At 41.5% G+C, this 25,810-nt stretch overlaps 1 protein-coding gene and 1 long non-coding RNA gene across 8 annotated transcripts in view; both read left to right on the top strand.

Moving 5' to 3' along the window:
- DPYS (dihydropyrimidinase) overlaps window positions 1-25,810 on the top strand; it is a 95,181-nt gene that overhangs the window by 66,023 nt on the left and 3,348 nt on the right. For 5 of the 7 annotated variants that reach the window (XR_012416586.1, XR_012416585.1, XR_012416587.1 and 2 more), the window contains 3 exons: window positions 8,358-8,565; window positions 20,489-20,619; window positions 21,963-22,372. Coding sequence is in view for 4 of the 7 variants with exons in the window: in XM_045398583.2 (XP_045254518.2) it covers window positions 8,358-8,565; window positions 20,489-20,605 (325 nt within the window). In the remaining 3 variants the exon portion in view is untranslated. Of the gene's footprint in view, window positions 1-8,357; window positions 8,566-20,488; window positions 20,620-21,962; window positions 22,373-25,810 lie in introns of those variants that run through there. The other 2 variants (XM_073999276.1, XM_045398581.3) reach the window with 1 other exon arrangement.
- Window positions 1,966-5,407, top strand: LOC141407450 (uncharacterized). Its single transcript, XR_012416589.1, has 2 exons — window positions 1,966-2,569; window positions 4,490-5,407. It is a non-coding gene; the product is annotated as an uncharacterized lncRNA (long non-coding RNA).

The raw sequence follows: 25,810 nt of genomic DNA, 5'->3' as shown, positions 1-25,810 counted from the left end.
GTTTAAAAAAAAATCTTCTATGGTGATTACATCAAGAATGACTGGTCAATTTTGGCTTAAGGAGTTCTTAATAGCATCCTAAATCCTTTACTGCTAAACAGAAAACAGACCAAGAAACATTATGGAGTATGAAACAAGCTGCTTCCTATTTATTTTCTGGTGGATTAAGAATGTTTTCATCAACTGCATGCTTTCCAGGTAGCTTCCAATAAAGCTTTCAAGGGGCAGTATTGTCTAGTGGTTAAGAGCACAACCTCTGAAGCCAAAGGCCCAGGCTTGTATCACACATCATATTCATAGCTCAGCTACGTGAATTTACTAGCTATGTAACATGGGGTGAATGTTATTAATCTTTCTGTGCCTCATCATCCTCATCTAGCCCATGGGAATAATAATAATAATAATAATACCTACCCCATAGGAAGATGTCATGATTATTATTGTTCCACATTGAATATATAAGGCATCACACAACACAATGTAGAGAGACGAGGTATATTTTTAAAGATGCCACTAATAATCCTGACATGATTCTATTAACTTTTTTTGTTTCTCATGGCAACCTGGTAAGAATCTATCTGTTGCAAGGCCAAAGTGCCTGAGTGGGACAGAATAGAACAGAATACCTAAAACAAGTCATTTCTCTGGGGTTGGGGAGACCCACATTACTCTAATCAATTCTCTTCCTCTCCACAATGTTCCCCCGAATGCACACGGGTGGTGTTGCTGTCTTCTGCAGGCTCCGCGTCAGTGATTTTCTCATCTGTAAGAGCACGCGGCTCTTTGACAGAAAGCTATTCGCAAAGGGACAGAATGTTTTTCTGCAGCTGTGATGTGAGTGGTATCAAAGTTATTGGCTAAGTTGGAAAACAGCTTAATGTTTTCAGGGCTTCTGCTTCCGTATCTGCTTCTGCCTTGGAGACGTATATAATTGGGACTCAGTAAGACAGCCTTGACACCCCTCTGCAACGAGACGTGCCTCTTTCAAATAGGCTTAAAGTGAGCTTAACAAAGAGTAGCTTTTGCCTAGGGGCAGAGTGACCATGGACAACACCCTTTCTGTGAATCTGCTAATGAAGAGTCATCGGCCAGGAACTCAGCCTCACTCCCTAGATGGTCAGCCTTTCATCATTCTGTATCCTTCCTGTTGCTGCCAGAGCAGGCCAAAATCCTAGCTGTCCAATCAATCATTAGAGAGAATGTATTTCTCACAATTGCCACTCTCTTGAGCTGCTTTGCATTTGGTAATTTTGAAAACTGTTTAGTAATGAATCTTGCAGCTCTTTGCTTTTGCCTACAAATGGAGTGAGAACATCGCCCCACATCTGCATCTGTTCTGCAGAAAGATTTAGTTGAAAATATCTTCTTGGTTCTTTTTGAGTCACAGGCCTTTTGAACTCTGCCTCAGAAACATCCATGGGTTCTTCATTAAGGGAATTATTCTCCAGAGAACAAGGTGTCTATCAGTCAGGGACTTTGGTTGCAAACCCTGGTAACTAACCTGTGCTCACTTCAGTGAAAACACACTCTGTGGGAAGGCCATGGGGAGCTCACAGATGGAAGGCACAGTCCCTGCTCTGGCTTGGAATGGTTGGATCCCAGGGCGGCCCCAGGCAGCTTGCAGAAGGAATTGGTCTGAGCTCAGGGGTGTACCCTCCAACCGCTTTTAATTATTTTTGTCACCCTGCAAAATATTCTAAATTACTGGGAAAGAGAATGCAATTACCCATCTCTTGGTTAGGGAAAAGCAGAAAACCATGCCTAAGGATCTTGTCAGATTATCTCCAAAGCAGGAAAGTAGTTTCTTAAAGAAAAATTGGGGTGCTGATGCCAGAAGATGGGAGAATGGACGTCAAGGGGCCGAACCACAGTTCTTGTTCTTCTGCATGTCTCAGGATGGGATAGTGTGTGGGGCCCACTTAAAAACTTAGATACACTGCAAAAGATACATGATGCCTGCTCCAAATATCTCACAGTGTCACTGCACCCCAATGACAATAGTGTATTAGTCCATTGGCTGAATCTCTTAGTCAGAGCCTGGATGTGGGTTTTCTTGCTTTTTTTTTTTTTTTTTTTTTCAGATGGAATCTCACTCTGTTGCCCAGGCTGGAGTTCAGTGGTGCCATCTTGGCTCACTGCAACCTCCATCTCTCGGGTTCAACTGATTCTCCTGCTTCAGCCTCCTGAGTAGCTGGGATTACAGCCATGTACCACCATGCCCCGCTAACTTTTATATTTTTAGTAGAGACGGGGTTTCGCCATGTTGGCCAGGCTGGTCTCAAACTTCTGACCTCAAGTGATCTGCCCGCCTCGGCCTCCCAAAGTGCTGGGATTACAGGCGTGAGCCACCATGCCCAGCCTGTTTTCTTGCTTTCTTCCAAGATTGTCTCCCAGCCTTCAAAGCATTGTCTGCTCATCGGATGACATGAGGCCCACCAGCTCTGCAGGGGAGGTCATTGAGTCTGACTTTGACCTTCACACCTGGACCTCAGCTGCTTCAGGAGAAGCCACTTTGGGCAAATTAGAAGAACCTGGGGGATGTTTCATTACAGTGAAAGGGAAGCACAGGGTGAGTTTTGAAAGGATGGGTCTGTTCCCATGTGCTATATGACAATGGCCCTAGAAGGGTGTTAAGATACTGCGCTAAACACCTCTGTCCAGGGCCTCTCTTACGGACAATGCCTGGAGGGCAGTTGGGCTCAGCCTTCACATTCAAGAAAGACCTCAGATTTGTGCTTTTCAAATTATCATGAAAGCAGATTCTTCTAAAAGTCCCATAGGTACATTGCAAGAATTGAAAGAAAAAACTGTGTCAGGCAGGGTTCTTAGCTGCAATCAAGAGAAATCCACTCTAAATAGTTAAACAAAAAGGGAATGTATCAAAGGATACTGGGTGGCTCATAGACTCTCCAGGAGGGCTGGAGGAGCAAGCTGAGAGGTGGAACAGCCAGGACTGATGCCCCAGGCATCCCACAGGGCATCAGAGAACTCTGATCCTGCTCCTAGGCACAGATACTGTAGATCACCTCACTGTGGTGGAGCTCAGATCCTACTGCTAGAATCTCTGTCACAGCTGGCCCTAAACCCAGGATTGACCCATCTCTGTCCTCCACATGGATTCCTGTGGTAGCTGCTTCCTGTGTCACCAACTTGCCAGGCAAAGTCTGGTGCTAGGGCATCATTTTGAAGGAGCCCAGGTCACATGCCTGGGCCCCAGCTGCAAAGAAGGCTGGGAAGACATGTTTTTGGCTTCTGCCATGGGGAGAATTCCCAGAGGAAGTGTGCTCAAAGGAATGACAGATGTCCTTACAAAGATGTGTGACTCTGAACTTGCATTTCTTCCAATAATGGACCACATCTCCCAAACTGCACAACAAATGCATAGATTTTAAATACCGTTTGGTAGTAATCTGATATATCATGTGATGATATTGTTTTGTATTATTATGTTTAAAACTATCTAGAATTAAATATTGAAATTGTACCACAATTTTAAAACTTTCTTATGGCAGGGTTACAAATATAACAGTATTCTCAAAAGTTGAAAGTGGTTTCTGCCTCTCACAAGTTCATTCAATATTAAATTACGTGAACCTTGGGCAAGTTCTGAAACAGCTCTATTTCAGCATTATCATCTTGGAAAGGTAGTAATAATACTGAGCTGTGTGCTTATTACAGTTGGTAATATTAGAATCGCCAAGTATTTATAGGTATTAGTGAACAAGTATTTCATATAAGCTAAGATGCCACTAAGAATGATAGTTATAACAATTTTACTTATTTATTCATTACTAATTAACCTGGACAGCATGCTAGAAAACCCAGCAGAAATGGACTGGATGTTTACCTCTCATTTACTTCAGTGTTGTGTTCCCAAAACACAGTCATGTCCCAGAGGACAGTGGAGGCAGGAATTTAAATTGACCTGACTAAACAGGAAGACAATCATGCAATCTTTTTATTTGATCATCACATAAACATTTATAAAGCACGTAGTATGTGCTGAAGCTAAACCAACCTAGTCTCTTTCTTAAAACGTGCACCAAGTAGGAAAAGAGAGCCTTGTCAAGACACCATTGTGATACTTTCAGATAATGCTAAACGACCGAGGAAAATGTTCAGTTTCACCCTGTGTCATCAGGGTCAGCTTCTAGGGACCAGGATTCTTGGGTGGAGTTTTAGGGAAGGGAGAAGGGCAGAAGTGAGGAGGGCATTTAGGGAAAAGATAACCTCATGTGCAAGGATTCAGAAGTGGGAAAGCTCCTAAGATTGGAGAATTACAGCTTAAGCTGGAAAGAAAAAGTTGGGTGCCAAATGACACCCTGTCAGACACCTTCCAATGTGAAAGTGGAAGCACATTCCTTTTGCTGCTGGTGATAATGCCTCAAATTTACATTTTGTGTTAATTTGACTTCATTTACATAATGACTTATTATAAAGTATCTCTTAGATGTTGTCTAATTGTCCTCTTTCTCTTGCTAACCCCAAGGCTGAGAAAGTCAAGGTAATGACCTTCAAGGCAAAGAAATCCGATTTGATATTTTGCTGTGTCAACCTCATTTTAAGATCACAACTTATGTCAAGGAAATAGTATAACAAGAACGCTGAAGATACTTGGAATCCGCCATCTTCCTTTTCTTAACCCACAGAAAAAGCTACTTTGTATCTTCCCTCCTGTATTTGCCCACATGCATATATATTTTTCTGGTAGACATAATGTATATACTCTCTGTTTTTCCATTAATATTACATAGTTATCAGGGTTTTTGCTTCTGACAGTATTTTTAATTCTAGTCTTTCATAAATGCCTAATATTCTATAGAACTGACTTTGGAAAATAGTTATGTTTCAGTTTTTAAATAGTTTAGGCAACATTGTAATGACAATCTTTGTGTATAAAGATTATTTCTTCTGTTAGATGTTTTCCCTAAGAACTTCAGTAACTCTTAAGAATTTCTTTATTCCTCCCATTCATGTACTTTAAATAACCATTTCAGCACAAATTTTTAATTCATTTTACTTTCTTCATATAGCAGCCTTACTAATGCATCAGTCCAAAAATCTTCTTTATATAGTATGCTGTAATACAATACCAAGAGTCCCTCCCATCAATGTAACTGTGATGCTTAGGATTTCAGCTGCCCAGGCTATGGAAATATTTGACAGATTGTAATGGCCATATAAAGTCTTTTCACCCTGAAAGTCTGAAACCCCTCTATATTGTTTCCTAGCTTTATTTTCTTGGAGTTTGTAGCTTGCATCACCATAATTCATCATAACTCATTCTATACTTAGTATTCCTTTAAATATTTTCTTCATTTTCCTGTTTTAGTGATGTTATTTACCACTGGATTAATACTCCTCCATCCTTCTTAATGTTTGAAATTATTGTTGTATTTGTACCTGCCTCCTGCTTCTTCGTGGTTCTTTGACATTTCTTTATATCAGTAAGTTGGTTCCTAAGGTCACTGAAAGCTCTTTTTTTTGCTGCAGCATACACTTAAAATATGACCCAGCAATTTCACTCCTGGGTATTTACATTAGAGAAATATTCATGCAAAACAGGTACCTGAATGTTTATAACAGCTCTATTCATATTCATCAAAAAAACTATTTAGAAATAACTCAGATGACCTTCAGTGGGTGAATGTATAGCACACTGTGGTACATCCATACAGTGGAATACTATGCAGCAACAAAAAAGGAGCTATTCATACACACAACAAATTGGATTAATCTCCAAGGATTGATGTGGAATTAAAGAAGTCAATCTTGAAAGATTACATACTCTGTGATTCTACTTATATGACAGTCTTGAAAAGAGAAAACTATGGTAATGAAGACTAGATCAGTGGTTGCCAGGTGTTAGGGATTGGGGGAGGGCGTGACTACAAAGGGATAGTGTGAGTCTGGGATAGTGGTAGCACTGTTCTGTGTCTTAATTGTTGTGATGGCAACACAAATCTATGTATGTGTAAACATTCATAGAAATGTACACCAAAAGGTCATTTTTATTGTAAATTTTAAAAATATAAAAAGATCCAAGTTTCCAGGCCAGGTGCAGTGACTCATGCTTGTAATCCCAGCACTTTGGAAAGCCAAGTTGGGTGGATTGCTTGAGCCTTGGAGTTCGAGACCATCCTGGGTAACATGGCTAAACCCTGTTTCTACCAAAAACAATATAAAAATTAGCCAGGTGTGGTGGCACATGCTTGTAGTGCCAGCTACTTGGGAGGCTGAGGTGGGAGAATCGCTTGAACTGAGGAGGTAGAGATTGCAGTGAGCTATGGTCACACCACTATACTTCCAGCCTGGGCAACAAGAGCAAGACCCTATCTCAAAAAATTAAAATTAAAATTAAAAAAAATCCCAATTTCATCAAACTAGTCATATGTCCTTTGGCAAATGATATAACCTTTCTAAATCTCAATTTATTTTTCCTATAAAATGTGGAAAATACTCTCTACCTTGGAGAGGTGTTCTAAAGATGAAATAAGATGTTATAAACCATCTCCATGACATACTAGATGCTCCTCTTTCTCTTTTCCATGGCAGCTGTTTCTCACTGGGAGCAGATTCTTTTTTATTATTATCATCACTGTGCTTTTTTACAGCTATTTGGCTCTTAGGTAGCAGCCTGGAGCCACTGAGGGTTTCAAGCAGGAAAGTGACATGATCTGATCTTCATTTTTAAAAGATAATTTGAGCAGCTTTGTGGAGAGTGGTAAGGAATGCAGGGGGGGTAAGAGTTGAAACAAAGAAGCCAGTAAGAGTTGTTGGGGTTGTCCAGGTGAGAGATGATGGTGTAGACTCCAGTGGGAGCCATGGAGAGGGGGAGAGGAGGAGAGGGGTCTTATTTTGGGAGGAGGTAGAACGAAGTAGCTTGATGCTGGCTTGAGGGGTGAGGAAAGATAAATGGTGATGTCATTTACTGAGATGAGAACTCAAGGGAGGAGCAAACTTGAGCGGGTGGGTTGTGGTCAGCATTAAAAGTCAAGAATTCTGTCTGGGCATGTTGGGATTGGAAACCAAGTAACCAGTTGGACCAAGGACCAGGCAGTGTTATCTTGTTCATTTCTAGGACTGCAGCACACACACGGCAGCTGGGGCTTCCTCCTCAGCCCTTCCAGATAAGGCTGGGGGAACTTTGAGCTGCTCCTCCTTAGGCTCACTCAGCCTTGAGGATTTTAGCAAAATTTATCTCTTTAATCCATTCCTGAGAGGGATTGTAGAACCTTCTACCAGAATTCAGATTATGCTATTATTCTAAGTGAAGTAACTCAGGAATGGAAAACCAAACATCATATGTTCTCATTCGTAAGTGGGAGCAAAGCTATGAGGATGCGAAGGCATAAGAATGGCAGCATGGACTCTGGGGACTCAGGGGGAAAGGGTGGGAAGGGGTGAGGGATAAAAGACTACGCACTGGGTTCAGTATACACTGCTCGGGTGATGGGTGCACCAAAATCTCACAAATCATCACTAAAGAACTTACTCATGTAACCAAACACCACCTGTTCCCCAAAAACTATGGAAATAAAAAATTTTAAAGAAAAAAAGGACTCAGATTATGCTCATATTATTCACTGCTGCCAGATTTTTTTCTTTTCCATTTAATGAGATTTAAGGAAAGGAGGCATGTAGCATTTTCAAATACCTAGCCTGGAAGTCATCAATCATTTTGTGTAAGATTGAAAAATATTATTAAACTACTGAGAATGATGACACATGTATGACATAGAATATGCTAAGAGATTATATTCCAACATATTTGGTTATTTCTGTTATCTTCAAATTTCTAGTTTTGCTACAGACAATGAAAGAAATTACATATATACTTTTCCTTGATAACTACCAAATCCAGTTGATAACTCTCAAATAGCTATTTCCTTTGGGAAGGCAGGAGCAGGCATGGGATTTGGGAAGGGGTTTTGAAGAAGCCTCCATTGTATCTACAAAAAGTTAAAATTCCATAGAGCTGGATATAGGGTCAGTGTGTTCATCAGTCATCTGTGTTTAAAAATATTTTATAATTTAAAAATGAAAAAATGTTAACATATAAATACAAATAATTTTAAAATCTGAACATAAAAGACAATGCCCTCCTTTCACCCACTCTACCCTCATTAATCACCTTAAAGAGTGATCTCTTGGGTTTTTCTCTCAGAAAAATGTAATTACTTTGTAATGAAATGTTAATGTTATGTTCTATTCTTAAAGTCACTTGTTACAGTGATGAAGCTATGACCTAATAGAGTTGCTAAATTTTCTTCTAAGTCATTCTTCTTTTAGTATTTTATATTTATCAAGTGAGCTGGTGATGATCTGGAACTTATTTGTTGTTTTCACAAATATAGGACTATCTCAGCAAAAACTCATCATCAGGCTGTTAACTTCAACATTTTCGAGGGCATGGTTTGCCACGGGGTGCCCCTTGTGACTATTTCAAGAGGCAAAGTGGTGTATGAAGCTGGAGTGTTCAGTGTCACAGCAGGAGATGGGAAGTTTATTCCTCGAAAACCATTTGCTGAATATATTTACAAACGAATAAAGCAGCGAGACCAGGTGAGTGTGCCACAGTGGGATACTGCTACAGGTCAGACTGTCTCCTGCTCCTGGATATCTGGTTGGTAGTGGTAGTGTTGACACTACACTTGGTTTAAGGTGTTCCTGGGGTGTCAGGATTGATATGAGAGATTAGAGATGCCATGTTTTAGAGAAAGGATCATTATTGGATGGATGCATTTCCCCTTGCAGACTGATAGGTCAGTTCGGGATTTCCAGATTGTGGGAGAATCTGGTGGGGGCTTTTGGCAATTGTGTTAGTCAGGGTCCTCCAAGAGGCAGACACCCAGATGGATAAAGGTGTATGAGTTTTATTAGGGGAAACACCCGTGAAAGAAACTAGGAGGTGGCTGGAAAAGATTGGGAGAGCCCTCAGATTTTAAGTTAAGTCTGAAACCAGTGAAGAAAAGAAAGAGAGAAAATGGGTAAAGGATCATCCTGGAATACCCTACAGTCTAGGGGAGGCTGAGAAAGGCCTTCAGGGAGTCCTAGAGCCATGTCTCAGATCTCCCAGCTACAGGCCAGGCCCAGTCATTGGCTGAGAGCCACTGTGGGAGGTGTGACCTCTGTGCATTAGTGTAATGGAGTTCAGAGCTCAGCCCCAGCCCCTTGAAAAAATGTGCTCCCAGTTGAAGATCTGCAAGGTTCGTTTTTATGACCACCAGTGCAATGGTGGAGTTTTGGGCTGGAAAAGACCTAAATACAAATTCTGTCTTACCCTCGCCACCATTTCCTAGCTGTGTGGCCTTGAGCAAGTTTCTCCATCCTCCTTGGGCTCAATTCCCTCATCTGGAAAATGACAACAATGTTTCCTTTCTAACAAATTGTGACACTCAAATGGGTTTTTTAAATGAAAGAATGAAAGGCATGGCCCAAAGCAGTAGCTCACCACACCTGTAATCCCAGCCCTTTGGGAGGCAGAGTTGGGAGAATCACTTGAGGCCAGGAGTTTGAGAACAGCCTGGGCAACAGAGTGAGACACCATCTCTACAAATTTTAAAAATAAAAGATAATTAGCCAGCCATACCAGTGCACTCCAGCCTGGGCAACAGGTTGGTAGGAGGTCAATAAATGTCATTTTTGTCTCTTTGCTTTCCCCTTTTGATGAACAAATCTATATCAAAGACCCCTGTTATTATAAAAGAGATATTTGGGCTTTCACACAAGTTTTGTTTAGTTCACACAGAGTTTGAAATAATTTTAAAATTTTGCTATGCCAAATACACTAAAATATTTGAGAATTTTAGATTTTAAAAATCTAGATTTCTGGATTTGGGGGCCAGGGGAAGCAAACCTGTGTCCTCAATGCCACATGGGTCCAATGGGCCAGAGCTAGATGGCAGGCCCCTAGCTAGGAGGTATTTCTGGGTTTCACCCAGAAGGCTTCACACATTACTTGCCTGGCCATGTAGATGGTAGTGTTTGCCACCCTTGGACTAGTTCTAAGGCTTCTCCCTCTTCTTTCTATTTTTCAAATGTACCTCTCCTTTCCCAGAGCTCTCTGGCTGTTTTTTTGATTCAGTTCATTTGGATCTTATAGACCCTTTGGTTTCTCCTCTAATGTCTTGTGAAAAATTTTTACTTGTGGATTCTCAGAGTCCATTACGCAAGATTTATCCATTTTTAAACACTTCCTAAGGCTTTGATTAGGTAAACAAATGTTCTCACGTGCTTTAAATTATCAGAAATGCTATAGCTCTTTTTATTCTGTATTTATATGCTCAGTCAAAATAGATGGTTTAAGGTTACAGTTAATGTTTCTGGGGAGTTAGTTTATAAATGTTAACACTAATGGGTGACAAGTAGGTGGTAACTATAAGAATCCTAGGATCCTAGGTGTTTCTGAAGATGTATGTGATAAATAACAGCAGCACTAACATTTAGTGAGCGCTTACTGAATGCAAGACACACTGCTAAGGTCTCTGTCACCACAATAACCCTGGGAGGGAGGGAGGTATTTTTTTCACTTAAAATTAAAGAACTGGACAGGCATGGTGGTTCACACCTGTAATCCTAGCAGTTTTGGAGGCTGAGGCAAATGGATTGCCTGAGCTCAGTAGTTCAAAACCAGTCTGGGAAACATAGCAAAACCCCATTTCTACTAAAAATACAAAAAATTAGCCGGGCGCGGTGGCGGGCGCCTGTAGTCCTAGCTACTCAGGAGGCTGAGGCAGGAGAATGGCGTGAACCCAGGAGGCGGAGCTTGCAGTGAGCCGAGATCGCGCCACTGCACTCCAGCCTGGGCAACAGCGTGAGACTCCGTCTCAAAAAAAAAAAAAAAAAAAAAAAAAAAATTAGCCAGGGGTGGTGGCGCACTTCTGTAGTCCCAGCTACTTCAAAGGCTGAGGCACGAGAATAGCTTGAACCTGGGAGGTGGAGGTTGCAGTGAGCCAAGATCACACCACTGCACTCCAGCCTGGGTGACAGAGTGAGACTCCATCTTAAAAAAAAAAAAAAAAAAAAAAAAAGTTAAAAAACTGAAGCTTCAAGAAATTAAGAAATTTGTCCAAGTCACACAAGCAAGTATATGGCAGGGCCAGGACATAAACCCTGCCTATCTGATTCCAAAAACTTTATCCTTAAGTAATAATAGATACTGTAAATTATAAACATTGAGTTGAATGAAGTAATGAAGGATAAGTTACTCAGCATTTGTTTTGGAAAAAAATCTCTCAAGGAAAACATTAATCTAAGTTGGAGGCACTGATGGCAGCTGGTGCATTCATGAGACTATAGCAGTAATCTAGGAGATGAACAGAGAGGGTGGATTTAGGATATCATAAAGTAGTAAAGTCAATAGAACTGGGTGATAGATTATGTGACACCTGAAGTGGATCCAAGGCAGAGCCAATCTTGGCATCAGTTCCGGCTGCTTCCAGCAGGGGCGCTAGACTAACAGGGAACCCTGATGGACCATATTTAAATGCTTGACTTTGCCTTAGTCTTCTTGCAGAGAAAATGTTTTGAGGCAGCAGAGGTCCTCAAATCACTGGTTTCATCAGTTCTCCTTTGCAAATTGTTTTGTGATTTTTTGGCAGAATTAATGCCAACTGCAATTTTTATGAGTTCACTATCAATTCTGTGAATTATTTTAGTTTCTTAATACTTTTTTCTAATATCAAATTTTTAGGCATTTTAGTGCATCATTGTTTTAAAAATACCAATACATGATAGTTATCATGTGTTGTTTTGAGCACTATCTGCCAAGCTCTGTACTAAGTGGTTTATATTCATTATTTTACTTAATCCATGCAACAAGCCAAGTGGTAGGTATTATTGTTCCCATTTTACAGAATAGAAAGCTGAGTCTCAGTAAGATTAAGTAACTCCCTAGGTTAAGCATTAAGTAAACCTAAGAGTCAGGATTTGTGATAAGGTCTTTTTGATTCCTACTGTACCACTGGACCTCTGTAGAGACAAAAAAAACAAAAGGAAGAAAATAGTCATGAAACCCAAATCACAGAGAAATGCCTTATTAAAAAAATGTTGGCCGGGCGCGGTGGCTCACGCCTGTAATCCCAGCACTTTGGGAGGCCGAGGCGGGCGGATCACAAGGTCAGGAGATCGAGACCACGGTGAAACCCCGTCTCTACTAAAAATACAAAAAATTAGCCGGGCGCGGTTGTGGGCGCCTGTAGTCCCAGCTACTCGGGAGGCTGAGGCAGGAGAATGGCGTGAACCCGGGAGGCGGAGCTTGCAGTGAGCCGAGATCGCGCCACTGCACTCCAGCCTGGGCGACAGAGCGAGACTCCGTCTCAAAAAAAAAAAAAAAATGTTGGTGTGGAAAAGATATTAAATAAAATGGATAAAATTAAATGAGGTTTGGGAACTGTCTGGAGATGGTTCCTTATGGCATTAGGCAAAGACAACTCACAGGATAAAAATATCACATAAAGGTTAAGAAAAAGAATTATAAAAACTCTAGATTTTTAAACTCACATGAGGTTATCAAAGTCTGTGCTTTGGTTTTCATTTCAAATACTCAGATTTCTTTGTGAGTGAGGATAAGAGTTTGAGGGCAAGCAGGAATAGCCAATGCTATTTCTTTGCTTATCTGTTATCCCTACCAAGAAAATTAATCACTTCCTATTCTGGACTCCCAAAGCACACAGTACAGAGTCACATCAGCATTTGCCAGTCCCTGAACTCAGCTGGTCTCCTGGCTAGAGTGTTAATTCCTTCAGAGCAGCATCTTACTCTTTTTTGCCAGTACTTGGTACATAGCAGGCATCTGGTAAATGAATAAACTGCAAACAGAAGGAGCAAAGGCTATAATTTCAGAGGTGCATAGAAGGAAATTTAACTAAATTTACCCAGCAGATTGTCCCTGCCTTATTTCAAATAGTGGGATTATCTGTGACAGCTTGATTCTTATCTATGATTTTATTACATAATAATAAAATTTGTCAGCATCATACCATTCAGCTATTACTGTTACTGGATCTTTTGGGAAATTTCAAAGGAAAGAAAAGACATTTTTATCTGATTTGACAGCTTTGGGGAATTGTTAATTTATTTATTTTAAAATGTAGACAGCTGATCCTAAGGGAAAATATTGAATCAGAAGATGAGGCATCAAATTTTATTTGATAAATATAACATAATAGAATATATTTCAACTTCATATAAAAGTTGTTTAAGGAAAGGAAAGTAAAGGAAAAGAGGGAGGGGAAAATGTAACAGCAACTTGGATGTTCAAGATAATTCTGACTGAGCAAAATTACGTATTATTAATTGTTTACCAAAATATATAGCTCTTTAAGTTAAAATGGGTTATGTTTCTTGAATTTTTGTGTGTTTAGAGTATTATAAGTTCCAACAAAATGTGAAAGTATAGACATTTATTAAGTCATCTCTTTTTTTTTCAGTGGTAGGGAACCCCAACCTTTTCTGGAAAATCAGGGTCACATTACATTTTACAGAGAAACAGGAATAGCTTGGAGTAATGTATGGTTTCAGAATACTGCTGCCAAAGCTTTTAAACTGGGTTGTATCTTTGCAATGATAAGCATAATTTGCCTTGTAGATAAGATAAAATTGAGTGGATGGCTGCTTTGGTCCTTGAGATGGGTATTCTCCATTTCTGAAATAACCATTTGTCAATGTCTTTCTCAAGGTGGTAGCTCAGAGGAAATAATTTAAGACATATCACTTTCCATAGAATCCTAATTTCTTCAGATTAATTACTACCAATACAAGGTAACACAAGAGACATATGTATGCATCTCTGCCCATCTCTTCATTCAGTGGTGTCAGTTTGGTAGCTTGAAATCAGCCAGGGAAGGAGTATTTACACCACAGAAATAGGCAGGTGCTTTAAGTTAGGACTTGAAGGGTGGTGAGGAAAAGGGAAGGTAGAGATAGTTGTTAATATTTACCAGCACATCACTATACACAAGACCCTTTCTAAGTACTCTTTTTCATGCTTTATCTAATCAGTCAACATTCGTTTAGTAAATATTTATTGACCACCAATTCTGTTCCAAGCACACTTTAATTCTTACAACAACCCTTGGAGGTAAGTAGTGATATTCCTATTTTATAGATTAAGAAATATAGGCTCAGTGAGCTCACCTAGTTACTAAGTGACAGTGTTGGGACTCAAATCCAGGTTTGTCTACCTCCAAAGCCAATCCCTTTAACCTGTATCACTGCAGTATCCTAACCATAAAGTTTAATCTCTACTCAAACAAATAGCCACCCATTCCCCCATCCTCAGGATATCACTCCCTCAGACTCCCCTCTGCACAGAGGGTTCACTTCCTCTTGGACTGGCAAATTTACCAGAGGAACCAGCCCTGAAATGAGACAGCCCAGCTTTGTAGCTCACAGCATATTTATTTATTTATGTATTTATTTATTTATTTATTGCTTCAAATCTTTCCCTCTCCCACTCCAGCCAGGATATTTTAAGGATTAAATTGAGATATTTGGTAAGTTGTAAACATCATCAAAATGTCACTTTTCATTGTTATAGATCACTGGTCGCACCTATGGCTTCCTCATGTACTAGTGATTCACAGAGCCCTGGGTAGCTCAGTTCAATGTGTACCGAGCGCCCTGTAAATTCACCAGGCCAGGCATGGATTTCATTCTCAGGGAGTCACTGTTTATTTGGTCTGTTTGCTGTTGACCCAGCATCTGCTGTTTGGTATTTGGAAGTTCTGTTGTCTTTATTGATATTTTAGTATCTTAGCCTCTACGAACAGCATTCAATAATTAATACCTTTGGGATTCTTCTCTGTTGATCTTGCTATTTTCAGAAAATCTAGCATCCAGCTGGGCCTGGTGGCTCATGCCTGTAATCCCAGCACTTTGGGATGCTGAGGTGGGTGGATCACCTGAGGTCGGGAGTTTAAGACTAACCTGGCCAACATGGTGAATCCCCCTCTCTAACTAAAAATGCAGAAATTAGCCGGGAGTGGTGGTGCATGTCTGTAATCCCAGCTTCTTGGGAGGCTGAGGCAGGAGAATCATTTGAACCCAGAAGGTGGAGGTTGTAGTGAGCTGAGATTGCACCACTGTACTCTAGCCTGAGTAACAGAGTGAGGCTCTTTCTCAAAAAAAAAAAAAAAGAAAAAGAAAAGAAAATCTAGCATCCCAGCACATTCCATCCTCAGCAGTCAATATGATTAACTTTCTCTTTTCTTTTTTTTTTTTTTTAGACAGAGTCTCACTCAGTTGCCCAGATTAGAGTGCAGTGGCATGATCTCAGCTTACTGCAGTCTTCACCTCCTGAGTTCAAGAAATTCTCCTGCCTTAGCCTCCCGAGTAGCTGGGACTACAGGCGTAGGCCACCACACCTGGATAATTTTTGTATTTTTAGTAGAGACGGGGTTTCACCATGTTGGCCAGGCTGGTCTTGAACTCCTGACCTCAAGTGATCAGCCCGTCTCAGCCTTCCCAAGTGCTGGGATTAGAGGTGTGAGACATCATGCCGAGCCCAATATGACTAAATTTACTATCAACTTATGTCTTCGTTTTTCCTTGTTTACCTAACCAAAAAGCATTTCTGCAATTATGAAAGTGTAATGATAATTGGAATTAATGTTTATTTATAGAACCACAAATTATATAATTATCATTTCCATCTCTCTATTAATTTGTCACAATGACAAGTATCATCAGATACCGAGAACTCAAGTTCAATTCTCATTTACCCACCAATGTCCTGCTAGGCGAGATGCCACTTATGTCTTCTGTATTACTTATATTTTGTGCGTGCTGCTATAACAGAATATCTGTGGCTGGTTAATTTATAATGAACAGACATTTAGTAGCTCACATTTCAGGAGGCTGTGAAGTCCAAGAGTGAGGAGCTGGCATCTAGAGAGGGCCTTCTTGCTGTGTCATCCCACCGAGGAAGGCATCACATGGCAGAAGGGCAAAGAGAGGAGAAGGGGGAGAGCCAAAGGGACCAAACTTGTCATTTGATAAGGAATCCACTCCCAAGATAACAGCATTAATCCATTCATAAAGGCAGAGTCCTCATGGCCTAACCATCTATTAAAAGTCTCACCTCTTAATACTGTTACAATGGCAATTCAATTTTAACATGAGTTTGAGAGGGGACAAACATTCAAACCACAGCAACAGCCACTCGTGGCTTTACCCTCAAGTCATTTTATTTGATTGTGATACCATCAAGATGGAAAGAATTGCTGTCAAGGTGTGATCATCTAATCTTGACCAGCATGTACTAGGGGGAAAAAAAAACCCCATAATCAGATTAGCCTTCCAATGGTGTGTTCTCAGGACTTGAGTCTCTTGAAGTATTCCTTGAGAAAGCTGTCAAATAATTTTAGATTATGTTACCCTCAGGTGATACAATTGCCCAATATCATCAAAAATTTCAAGAGGTCCTACAGTCAAGAAATCTCCCTTCATTTAACAAATGTTTGTGGAGCACCAGCCACTATTCCAGATCCTGAGGATATAGGCATTAATAAGACAGCCAGTCTGATCACAAAGAGCTTACATTCTACTTGTTTCAACTGTGGTTCATGGTGCTTCTGTTCTAGTTGTGTTTGAGACAATTTTACACCTCTTTGTGCTGTAGCCAATGAGCACAAAGGAGATAAAGGAGTCTGGAGATCAAGAGACATCAAAGCTGGAGATAAAATTTGGGAATCATAACATATAGATTTAAAACCGCGAGTCTAAGGTCACCAAGGAGATTATATTAGAGAAGAAAGTGGGCTTACAACAGAGCTCTGGGCCCACCAACCTTCAGAGGTGGAGGAGAAGAGCAAGCATCAGTGGAGCCTGAGAAGGCTGACCAGTGAGGCAGGAAGACCATCAGGAGAACATGGAGTCCCAGAAGGCGAGAAGAGAAACCTGCTGTCTTTGTTCAATCCAGAATACTCTGTTTCTTCATCCTGGTTTTTTTCTGTGTTTTATGCTGCATAAATGTCCTCTAAGAATTAGGTATGCTTTTGGCCAGGAGAATAGGGATGGAGTCTTTATTATCGCCATACTCATCTAGGATGCCAGAGAAAGAGGCTCACTTTATTTTGACCCTGACTGCTAGTGTCAAGTACATGCATTAAGCAATGGCTCTGCCATATGCTGGGGTCTGTGTCAGGCTGGGCAGTTCATACTTCAGACAGAGGTTTGCCATTGTCGTTAGAGAGAAGGAATAAGACAAGCATTGCTAAGTGTTGGAGGTTAAGTCTACTTAGAAAACAAATGTGCAGCTGAACTTTTGAATAACAGCAGTGATGGTTTCAGATTCTGCAGGAGTGCCATCACTTTTCCATTTTGTCACAGTGAACATCTAGTGATGTCCTAAAACATGCCCAGAGAACAATGCCAGGAGCGACAGACAGCACAAAGATGAAGAAGGCATGAATCTAGCCATCATAGAGCTTATGTGACCCACTTCTAAGGATGAGCAAATATTAAAGGGTTAAAAGGGCTGAGAGGCTTGAGACTAGAACTTAAGTTGTCTTTGATTTATGTCAACTTATCTATCAAAGGAAAAGACTGTGGAGTGTGAGGCAGCACAAGACTCCTGACAGGCGGCTGCTTATTTCGGAGGTGGCCGTGCACGCAGGCGTGGCTCCCATCCACGGCTATTCTGAGAGGAAAGCAGACCTGGCCCGCCCAGAGCCTCAGAGGCAGGCAAGAGAGAGACGGTATGCAGGTTAGACCCGGCCAGTCGGGTCAGAGACATATGATGGTCAGCGTGACCAGGGTGACAAGCCAGACATGACTGGCTCCATGACTGAACAGCCAGAAAGCAGTTTGTAGCAGCCGGCCACAGAAAAATTACAGCCCAGGCCAGGCTCAGTGGCTCACGCCTGTAATCCCAGCACTTTGGGAGACTGAGGCAAGTGGATGACTTGAGGTCAAGTCATCAAGACCAGCCTGGCCAAAGTGGCGAAACCCTGTCTCTACTAAAAATACAAAAATTAGCTGGCCATGGTGGTGTGCACCTGTAATTCCAGCTACCTGGGAGACTGAGATATAAGAATCGTGTGCACGTAGGAGGTGGAGTTTGCAGTGAGCCGAGATTATGCCACTGTGCTCCAGCTTGGGTGATGGAGTGAAACTCTATCTCAAAAACAGAAAAAAAAAAAAGAAAGAAAAGAAAAGTACAGCCTGGAGGACAGATAAATGATGCAGCACAACAAAAGAGCATGACAGAAACTGAGTCAGCCCAGGCCAGGCCAAACCACAAAAAGAAGAAAGCAGGCTTAGATGGGAAGCCCCCTTCATACCTCCCTCCCCCAAAATCCCTTCTACCCATATCTATTGAGTGCTTGTTATGGAGAAGGAGAGTAGCACACCAGCCCTCTGTCTGCTGGGGGAGACTGACAAGTGTACAGATTATTCCAGAAACCTGGGGTAAGCAAGATAGTACATAGGGCACAGAGGGCCAAAGTTTCCTAGACTGATGATTAGCTGAGCTGAGTAATAAAAGAGAAGTCAGATAATTACACAACAGTGAGAGCGGCAGCCTAGCCCATGCAAAAGCATGGCCCTGACCAGGAGCTACCAGGAAGGATTCTGATGTGCCTGGAGTGGGTGGTGCATGTTCCCAGAGCCTGCAAGCTGGGTTCTGGGGAAGCATCCTCTAGGTGATGGAGCAGCCCGTAGAGCAAACCCAGCCCTGAGTGAAGAGGACAGGCCCTGTGTGTGATGGCCCCACCTGAGTCACCGGCATGGGCAGTCAGTTCCCAAGAAGGAGTCCAGGACAGACAAAAAATGAACAGCTGAAAATCCCAAGTAGTGTAGGTTCAAGGAAGTAGTGTAGGAAGAGGGAGACGGAGTGGGATCTGAGGAGGGCTATACAGCACACAGTAGGCAGCACAAAAGTCTGCTCACTTAGGTCACATGCTCCAGAGGCGCTCACTGCAGGAGAGCCTGAAGATTGAACTGAAATCAATAGGCTTTGAATGCCATAGGCTTTGCTGAGTATGAATGCCAAGAGGAGCATAGAGGAGGCAAGCCCTCTAGGTGATAGGCAGGAACGAGCTGAAAGAAGGACATAAATCTTGGTTTGCTCGGATGGGCCTGGATTATACTTATGTTAATTATGTTTAGTGCCCTTTTCATGTTCAGAAGTGTCCTACTTTGGATGATAAATTGTACAGTCACCCCAGGTTTAAGTGATATTCATGCAGTCTGGCTTGGAAAGTAAAGCCAGGAGAGGAAAAAAGACACACAAAAAAAACAGGGACCAAAGACCTGAAAGGGAGGATGCCCTTTCCTTCCTTTCAGGAGGAAAGGAGGAGGCCAGAGAGTGGGGTATTAGGTGAGTTTAAGGTTTCAGATGTGGTGCTCCAAGGTGGTAGAAACGGGAGGGTGGCGCTTCATTTCCTGGTGTCTGTGTTCCTCAAGATGACGACAGGGATCAAGGACTGAGTAGATAGTGAGCCAAAATGGAAGTCCAGCAAAGCATTTAGACAGATACAGAAAGTGGGCAGCCTGTTGAGGGAAGGGCAGGGGTTCCCCCATTTCCTGAGCACTCAGTTGCCCACCTGGTGCTGGGCTTCAAGTTCTGTGGCTGCAGGGGCTGCGGGCCTTGTTCTGTGTTGGATCCTTGGTGTTTGGCATACTCTCTGGGGCTGTGTGAGCTCAGTGAATATCTGTGGAATGAATGAAGAAAATGCTTGGCTCTGGAAATTCTCAGCTATCTGAGAGATAGGTTTATTTCCCCCATTTCATGGATGAGGAAGTAGGCCTGGAGGCATTAATTAACTTGTCAGTTTCCTACACGTAGTAAATGGCAAATGGAGAATTCTAACTGAGATCTGTCTCACTTCAAAGGTCACACTGTTGATCACTACAATGTATCAGTTTTGGTGGTCAAGATGAGACCCACAGTAATTTGTTATCTGTGTGTGTGTGTGTGTGTGTGTGTGTGTGTGTGTGTGTGTGTGATTTCAAAACTCTGCTCAAGCACTGACAGCTCTAGCTGAATCCAGCAGAGGGTTCTGCTGCATAGTCGGTCACCAACGAAGTGAGATTCTGTGGACAATTCATAATGCACAGAGACAGTCAGGAAAGGGGAAAGCACACACAATTGCTAGAACCTGAAGCAACTGCTCTGAGTGTTAGGAGAGGTACAAAGAAGCACTGCAAACTCAGGCAAGTAGGATTGGAGCTAGAAGAAAAGGTCAGATGTTGGAAAGGACAGTAGGAGACAGTTGTGGGACTCAGAAGGGCATGAGGATATGGCAGAGGCCCCAGTGAGTGTCCCTGGGCCTCTGTCTGTTGCAGATTAGTACCCACAAAAAGTGGGACAATCCAGATTCTCAAGGTTGCCAGGAATTTCTTTGAAAGGCCAAGGGGATGGGGAGGCATGTGATAAATTTACAAGATGGTTTTTATGCTCTCAAATTATTAAAGGGAGCTACACTTAACTTTGAACTCAAGAAAATAAACCACAAAAGAGAAATGAAATGTTCTCTTTCAGACTTGCACACCTACCCCTGTGGAGCGTGCACCCTATAAGGGAGAAGTCGCCACACTGAAATCCAGAGTGACAAAAGAAGATGCCACAGTGGGGACCAGGAAACAGGCCCACCCCTAAAGTGCGTGCTGTCGGTAAGGGACTGTGGACAAGAAAAGTCTTCCTGCGTGAGAGCATAAGAAATTAGCATCTCTCCTCATAAGAGTTGAAGAGACCAAGGTCAGATGCTTCACAGTGATCTAAGACTCAAGGACAATTGAGCCCAGGGATGACTGATCAAAGCAGAGCATTTAGATAAGGCTTCCAGATTGTAGTAGGCCTTGGGCTTGCTAGAGAGTCATTCTTTGAGATGTTAGGAAACATTCAATACAGCCTTGGGGAATCAACTATGAGCAAGATGCAGTAAGGAGGCTGATAACATACAGAGGGAACTACTTAAGACAGGGAGTACAATTTCATGGTCAAAATTTACAAATGGATTAGGACCTTATCTGGTGAAACAAATCTTCATATTGTAAATACAACGGTATTCTACAATTTAGAATAAATGAAAAATGAATAAAATGTTGCTTTAGGGGGTATAATCCTCCAGGAAAATTCTTCGATAGTATCTGATTATTTCACAATTAGTTCTGGAAATAATATTACAGATGCAGTCATTTTTGCAAAAGTATTTGAGCACTTCATCAGTTTTCTCTGTCTTTTGACAGGCTGATCTTTCTTTTCTGAAGTGTCTAGTATCATCATCCTTGTCAATTTTCTTTCTTCAATTGTCTTCTGGTCCTGCTCTCTCAGATCCCCATTTAACAGTGGCTTTGTTGCAATTTTAGCATCTCCCTAATATCACTTCCACTGACTTCATGAAATCTACATATTTTGCCAGTTTTGCAATTTTGCTAGACTCTTAATTTTTTTTTTTTTAATGTGTGATATGTTTTCAGACATTTCAACATGTGGCCATCTGCACAAGACTTAACCCCAGAGGTTGACCTAATGGACCTGGTTAGACATTTGTGTTAATGAGAGGCACAGTTTGACAATGGTCTGGCTTTCTACATACTGAAGCACTGCACCTTTTCACATTTTGACAACCTCTTGTTCCCTGCATAAATCCTGTTCCTGCAGGGATTTGGATAATGAGGGCTTGAATGGCAAAGCCCTCTGTGCTACATGCCATGACTTTCATTATTGAACGGTGTGTGTTTAACAAGACTATCTAGCCCAAGGTCTCAACCTTTTTGTCATTTTCAGACTACCAGAATTATTCTTCTAATCCAAGATGATTTTGTTAAAAATTCAGGGAAAGATTAGTAAGAGAAAGAAATGCGATTGAATGCTATAACATGCTATTAATGACATTTATAGGAGCAGGATTAGTGTTTACTTTGATTATAGCATTTCTTGGGGGCTCGGTTTGAATTCTGCATCTCTTTGTGAGGGAGAATGTTACAGTGAGTTCCTTTCATTCTCTTCAAAGGTAAAATCAGAGGAAAGGAGGCTGCCATTCCTTTCACAGCCAAACGTTGTCAACCGATGGAGAAGCAGGCCTTATTCGACTCCCTGGGATCCTTTAGAAAAAAATCACCGCTCTAGACTTCTTTGATTTTCTTTCAGAAGCAATTGCTGTCTTTCTCACTGTGTCTTTGTTGCTGCATAAGATTGAAGGTATAAATGTATATTGTTGTGATGGAAAGGCTGTGTGGAAATTCATTGATGATACTTTAAAATGTCATCTTTGCTTGTACTAGATTTCTTACTTAGAATTTTTAAAAATCATTTTCTTGTTTAAATAGTTTCTTTTTTTAAGAAAATGGTTACATTAGTTTTAAAAAAGCTCTGTGATTTTACTTTTTATTGTAATTAATAAACATTGAGATCTTCATTTTATATCTTATCTGATTTATTTGTGTCTCCTTCTATCTAGTGGGATTGAGATTCTAGGAGGTTGGTTTTCATTTGAGAGCATGAGTTCCTGGCCATGTCTCTTCAGCAACTTTTGGAAATCTAGTCTCAGAAAATCCCACCTAATCAAATTAGATGCTCAAGTTTAAAATAAGTCCAAGGCAAATTATCCAATCACAATGATGAATGTGGGATTTGAGGGAATTAAATGGAATCAGCATGGCTGAAAGATGCTACGTTAATACCTTCCTTCCCCTACGCTTCCTAGTCTATGGTATGATCCTTCTGTGTGTGCAGAGAAGCTAAGATTAGATTTCTTCTCCTGGGTAACTAGGTCAAGCAGGATTTTTAAAACAGGGAATAAAATTGGGGTGATTATGCTCTCCTTGCAGGTGCATCTGCCCCCAACATACTCACTTAGGAGTATATTTGTACATTTAACAAAGGGTAGTAGAAATTCAGTTTACCCAATTTTGATTTGTTTTGAGCACACAGAGAAAGGACAGTGAGCTGCACCTGAAGAAAATCCTTCTGTTTCAATCAAACTACAGCTCTTTTTTCTCAGGTTAAGAGATACTTTAAAATATTTATTTCTCTCCTCTACTTTGGTTGACAATGGGAAGTCTACAATAAGACTATTGAATCCTCTCAAAAGGAATATATAAATTGCTTTCTTACCCCGAAGTCAATTCCCACTCATCCTTTGGTATTCAGCTGAAATAGCACCTCACTAAGAGTCTTACCCAGATCTGACATGCTCCTCCATAGGAGGCCAAGCATACACCCATCACCATGCCTTATCTTGTTGCCTTATAACACCTGTTCTACTTGTCTGTCTCCTCTAGGAAACTGAAAGCTTCTCCAGGACAGGGCCTGTCTGGCTCACTATTATTTCAGCAGCATCTAGCAGACTACCATGCAATTGATGGGTATTCAATGGATATTTATTAATATTCAGATAAGGGAGGAAGTGAAGGAGTTCCTGTTCAGTTCTCAAATTCATAAATTTAGTGAGAACTCTCAACAAAATAGGGACAAACTTTATAGAACATTTTAGTGTAAGGCTGCTTTAAATGGAGAGCGCAGGTCATTATCTATTTGATAGATCTGTGTGGGAGAATGAAATAGCTATAGGATTCTGCATCAATAAAGACATTTGAAATGAATGTGGAAATCCCTTTGTTGCTTTTATTAGATTTTGTTGCAATATTTTTATGGAAAGATAGGTCTAAATAATAATACAAAGCAACAGAAAAACATAATTCAAGCTATTAATATTTAATACCATAGTTTTCAAGGCTGCCTCACTATGCAGTGAAAGATTTGTCATTAACCAATTGCATTTTTAAGGTCTGCAGAAAGAATAGGTGGAATGAGTAAAGTTCCTTTTCCAAATTCCCCTTCCATTGCCTCCCTCCTCCGCTAGGTATTGTGATGGATTGGGAGGGAACCATGTGTTCATGGTGGGCCCTAAACTTGGCTCCTCTATTGACTAACGATGAGGCCTTGAGAAATTTTTAAAACTGAAATACGAGATTATTGAAACATACAAAAGGCATCAAAATTAACACAACCACATCTCTGAACCTATCACCCAGTGTGGAAAATAAAACTTCAGCAATACGGTTGAAGTCCCCTGTGTTTGTCTCCCTATGGTTTGCCCCTTCCTTCCCCAAGGTAACCAGTGTCCTGATCTGCTGTTTTATTCCAGTGTCCATCATTTATACCTTTTTCTTTTTTTTGAGACAGAGTCGCCCTGTCACCCAGGCTTGAGTGCACTGACTTGATCTCAGCTCACTGCAACTTCCACCTCCTAGGTTCAAGTGATTCTCATGCCTCAGCCTCCTGAGTAACTGGGACTACAGGCTCCCTGCAACACACCCAGCTAATTTTTGTATTTTTAGTAGAGATGGGATTTCACCATGTTGGCCAGGCTGGTCTCAAACTCTCAAGTGCCTTGGCCTCCCAAAGTGCTGGGATTACAGGCATAAGCCACTGTACCCAGCCTATACCTTTGCTATGTATGTACATATTTGTAAGCATTGTTTTGTATGTCAGGGGTCTCCAACCCTTGGGCCATGAACTGGTGCACAGCAGGAGGTAAGCAGCGGACAAGCATTGCTGCCTGAGCTCCACCTCTGTCAGATCAGCGGCAGCATTAGATTCTTACAGGGCAAACCCTATTGTGACTGTGCTTGCAAGAATCTAGGTTATGTGCTCCTTATGAGAATCTAATGCCCGATGATCTGAAGTGGGACAGTTTTATCCAGAAACCATCCCTCCCAACCCCCAGTCTGTGGAAAAATTGTCTTCCATGAAACCAGTCCCTGTTGCCGCAAAGGTTGGGGATTGCTGTTGCATGTGGTGAAATCTTATAAAAGCACAACACGGTATGTATTGTCTTGATTCCTGCTTTTTTGTGGTCAACATGTTTGGGAGTTGTTTTCATAGGCCTAGTTCTGGTTATTTACTGTATTGCTGTGTAGGATTGCATGGTAATAACCACACCGCAATCTATTTAGGCATTCTCTTGTTTAATAGACATTTAGATTGTTTCCATTCTTTGCTATCACAAACAACACTGTCATAGGCAATTCTGTGCAGGTCTCCTCATGGACATGTGTGACAGCTCCTCCAGGGCACATGCCTTTAGGACAGGGGAGTGGGACTGGTGAATCCTAAGGTGGGCCCTTTCTCACCTCACTTAAATATGGCAAATTGTCCTCCAAAGTGGTGAGTTATGCCCTCATTAAGAGAGTGTACGAGTTTCTGTTGCTCCACATTCTCATCAATATCAGATATTGTCCAATTTACTAATTTTGCCATTCAGATCCATGTAAAGGGATCTTATTGAAGTTTGAATTTGCATTTCCTGAGCGCTAATGAGGCTGAGCTCCTTTTCATTGTGTAAATTAATTGATCTTTCTAAGCCTCCATTTTTTCATTTGTAAGAGAAGAATGATAAGGGTATCTGCCCAATACACATGGACGCCGTGAAGATTACGAAGCCCAGACTGTATGGTCAACAAGTGCTAGCTATGATGACTGTGTTAATAGCCATGCAGTGAGTTAATAAATGATGTGCTACCCAGAGACTGCCAAAGTAGACTGTTCTTCTCTTTCTGTGGGGAAGTTCACCATGCTTTATAGTTCCAACTCCTTTGGCAGCTGCAGAAGCATGGAAGCCAAGAATGGGAAGGATGAGTGAGCCCAGGCACAGGGTGAGGGCGTCAGGCGGGCCTGGAGAGGGTCAGTGGGCCTGGGTCCCAGGCGCTGGCATTGTGAGCTGTCTGAGTAGGAGTGCAGACTGAAATAGGGGAATGGGTAGAGCCTCACTCTCAAGTGACCTGTGCAGGTGCAGCAGGTCCCAATGTCAGCATCCAGGCCAACTACAGCAGGCTGTTTTCTCTCCTTTCTCTCTGT

The sequence above is a fragment of the Macaca fascicularis genome, chromosome 8 (genome assembly GCF_037993035.2).
Source record: "Macaca fascicularis isolate 582-1 chromosome 8, T2T-MFA8v1.1".
Classification (NCBI taxonomy): domain Eukaryota; kingdom Metazoa; phylum Chordata; class Mammalia; order Primates; family Cercopithecidae; genus Macaca; species Macaca fascicularis.
This window is presented reverse-complemented; position numbering and strand designations above follow the sequence as displayed.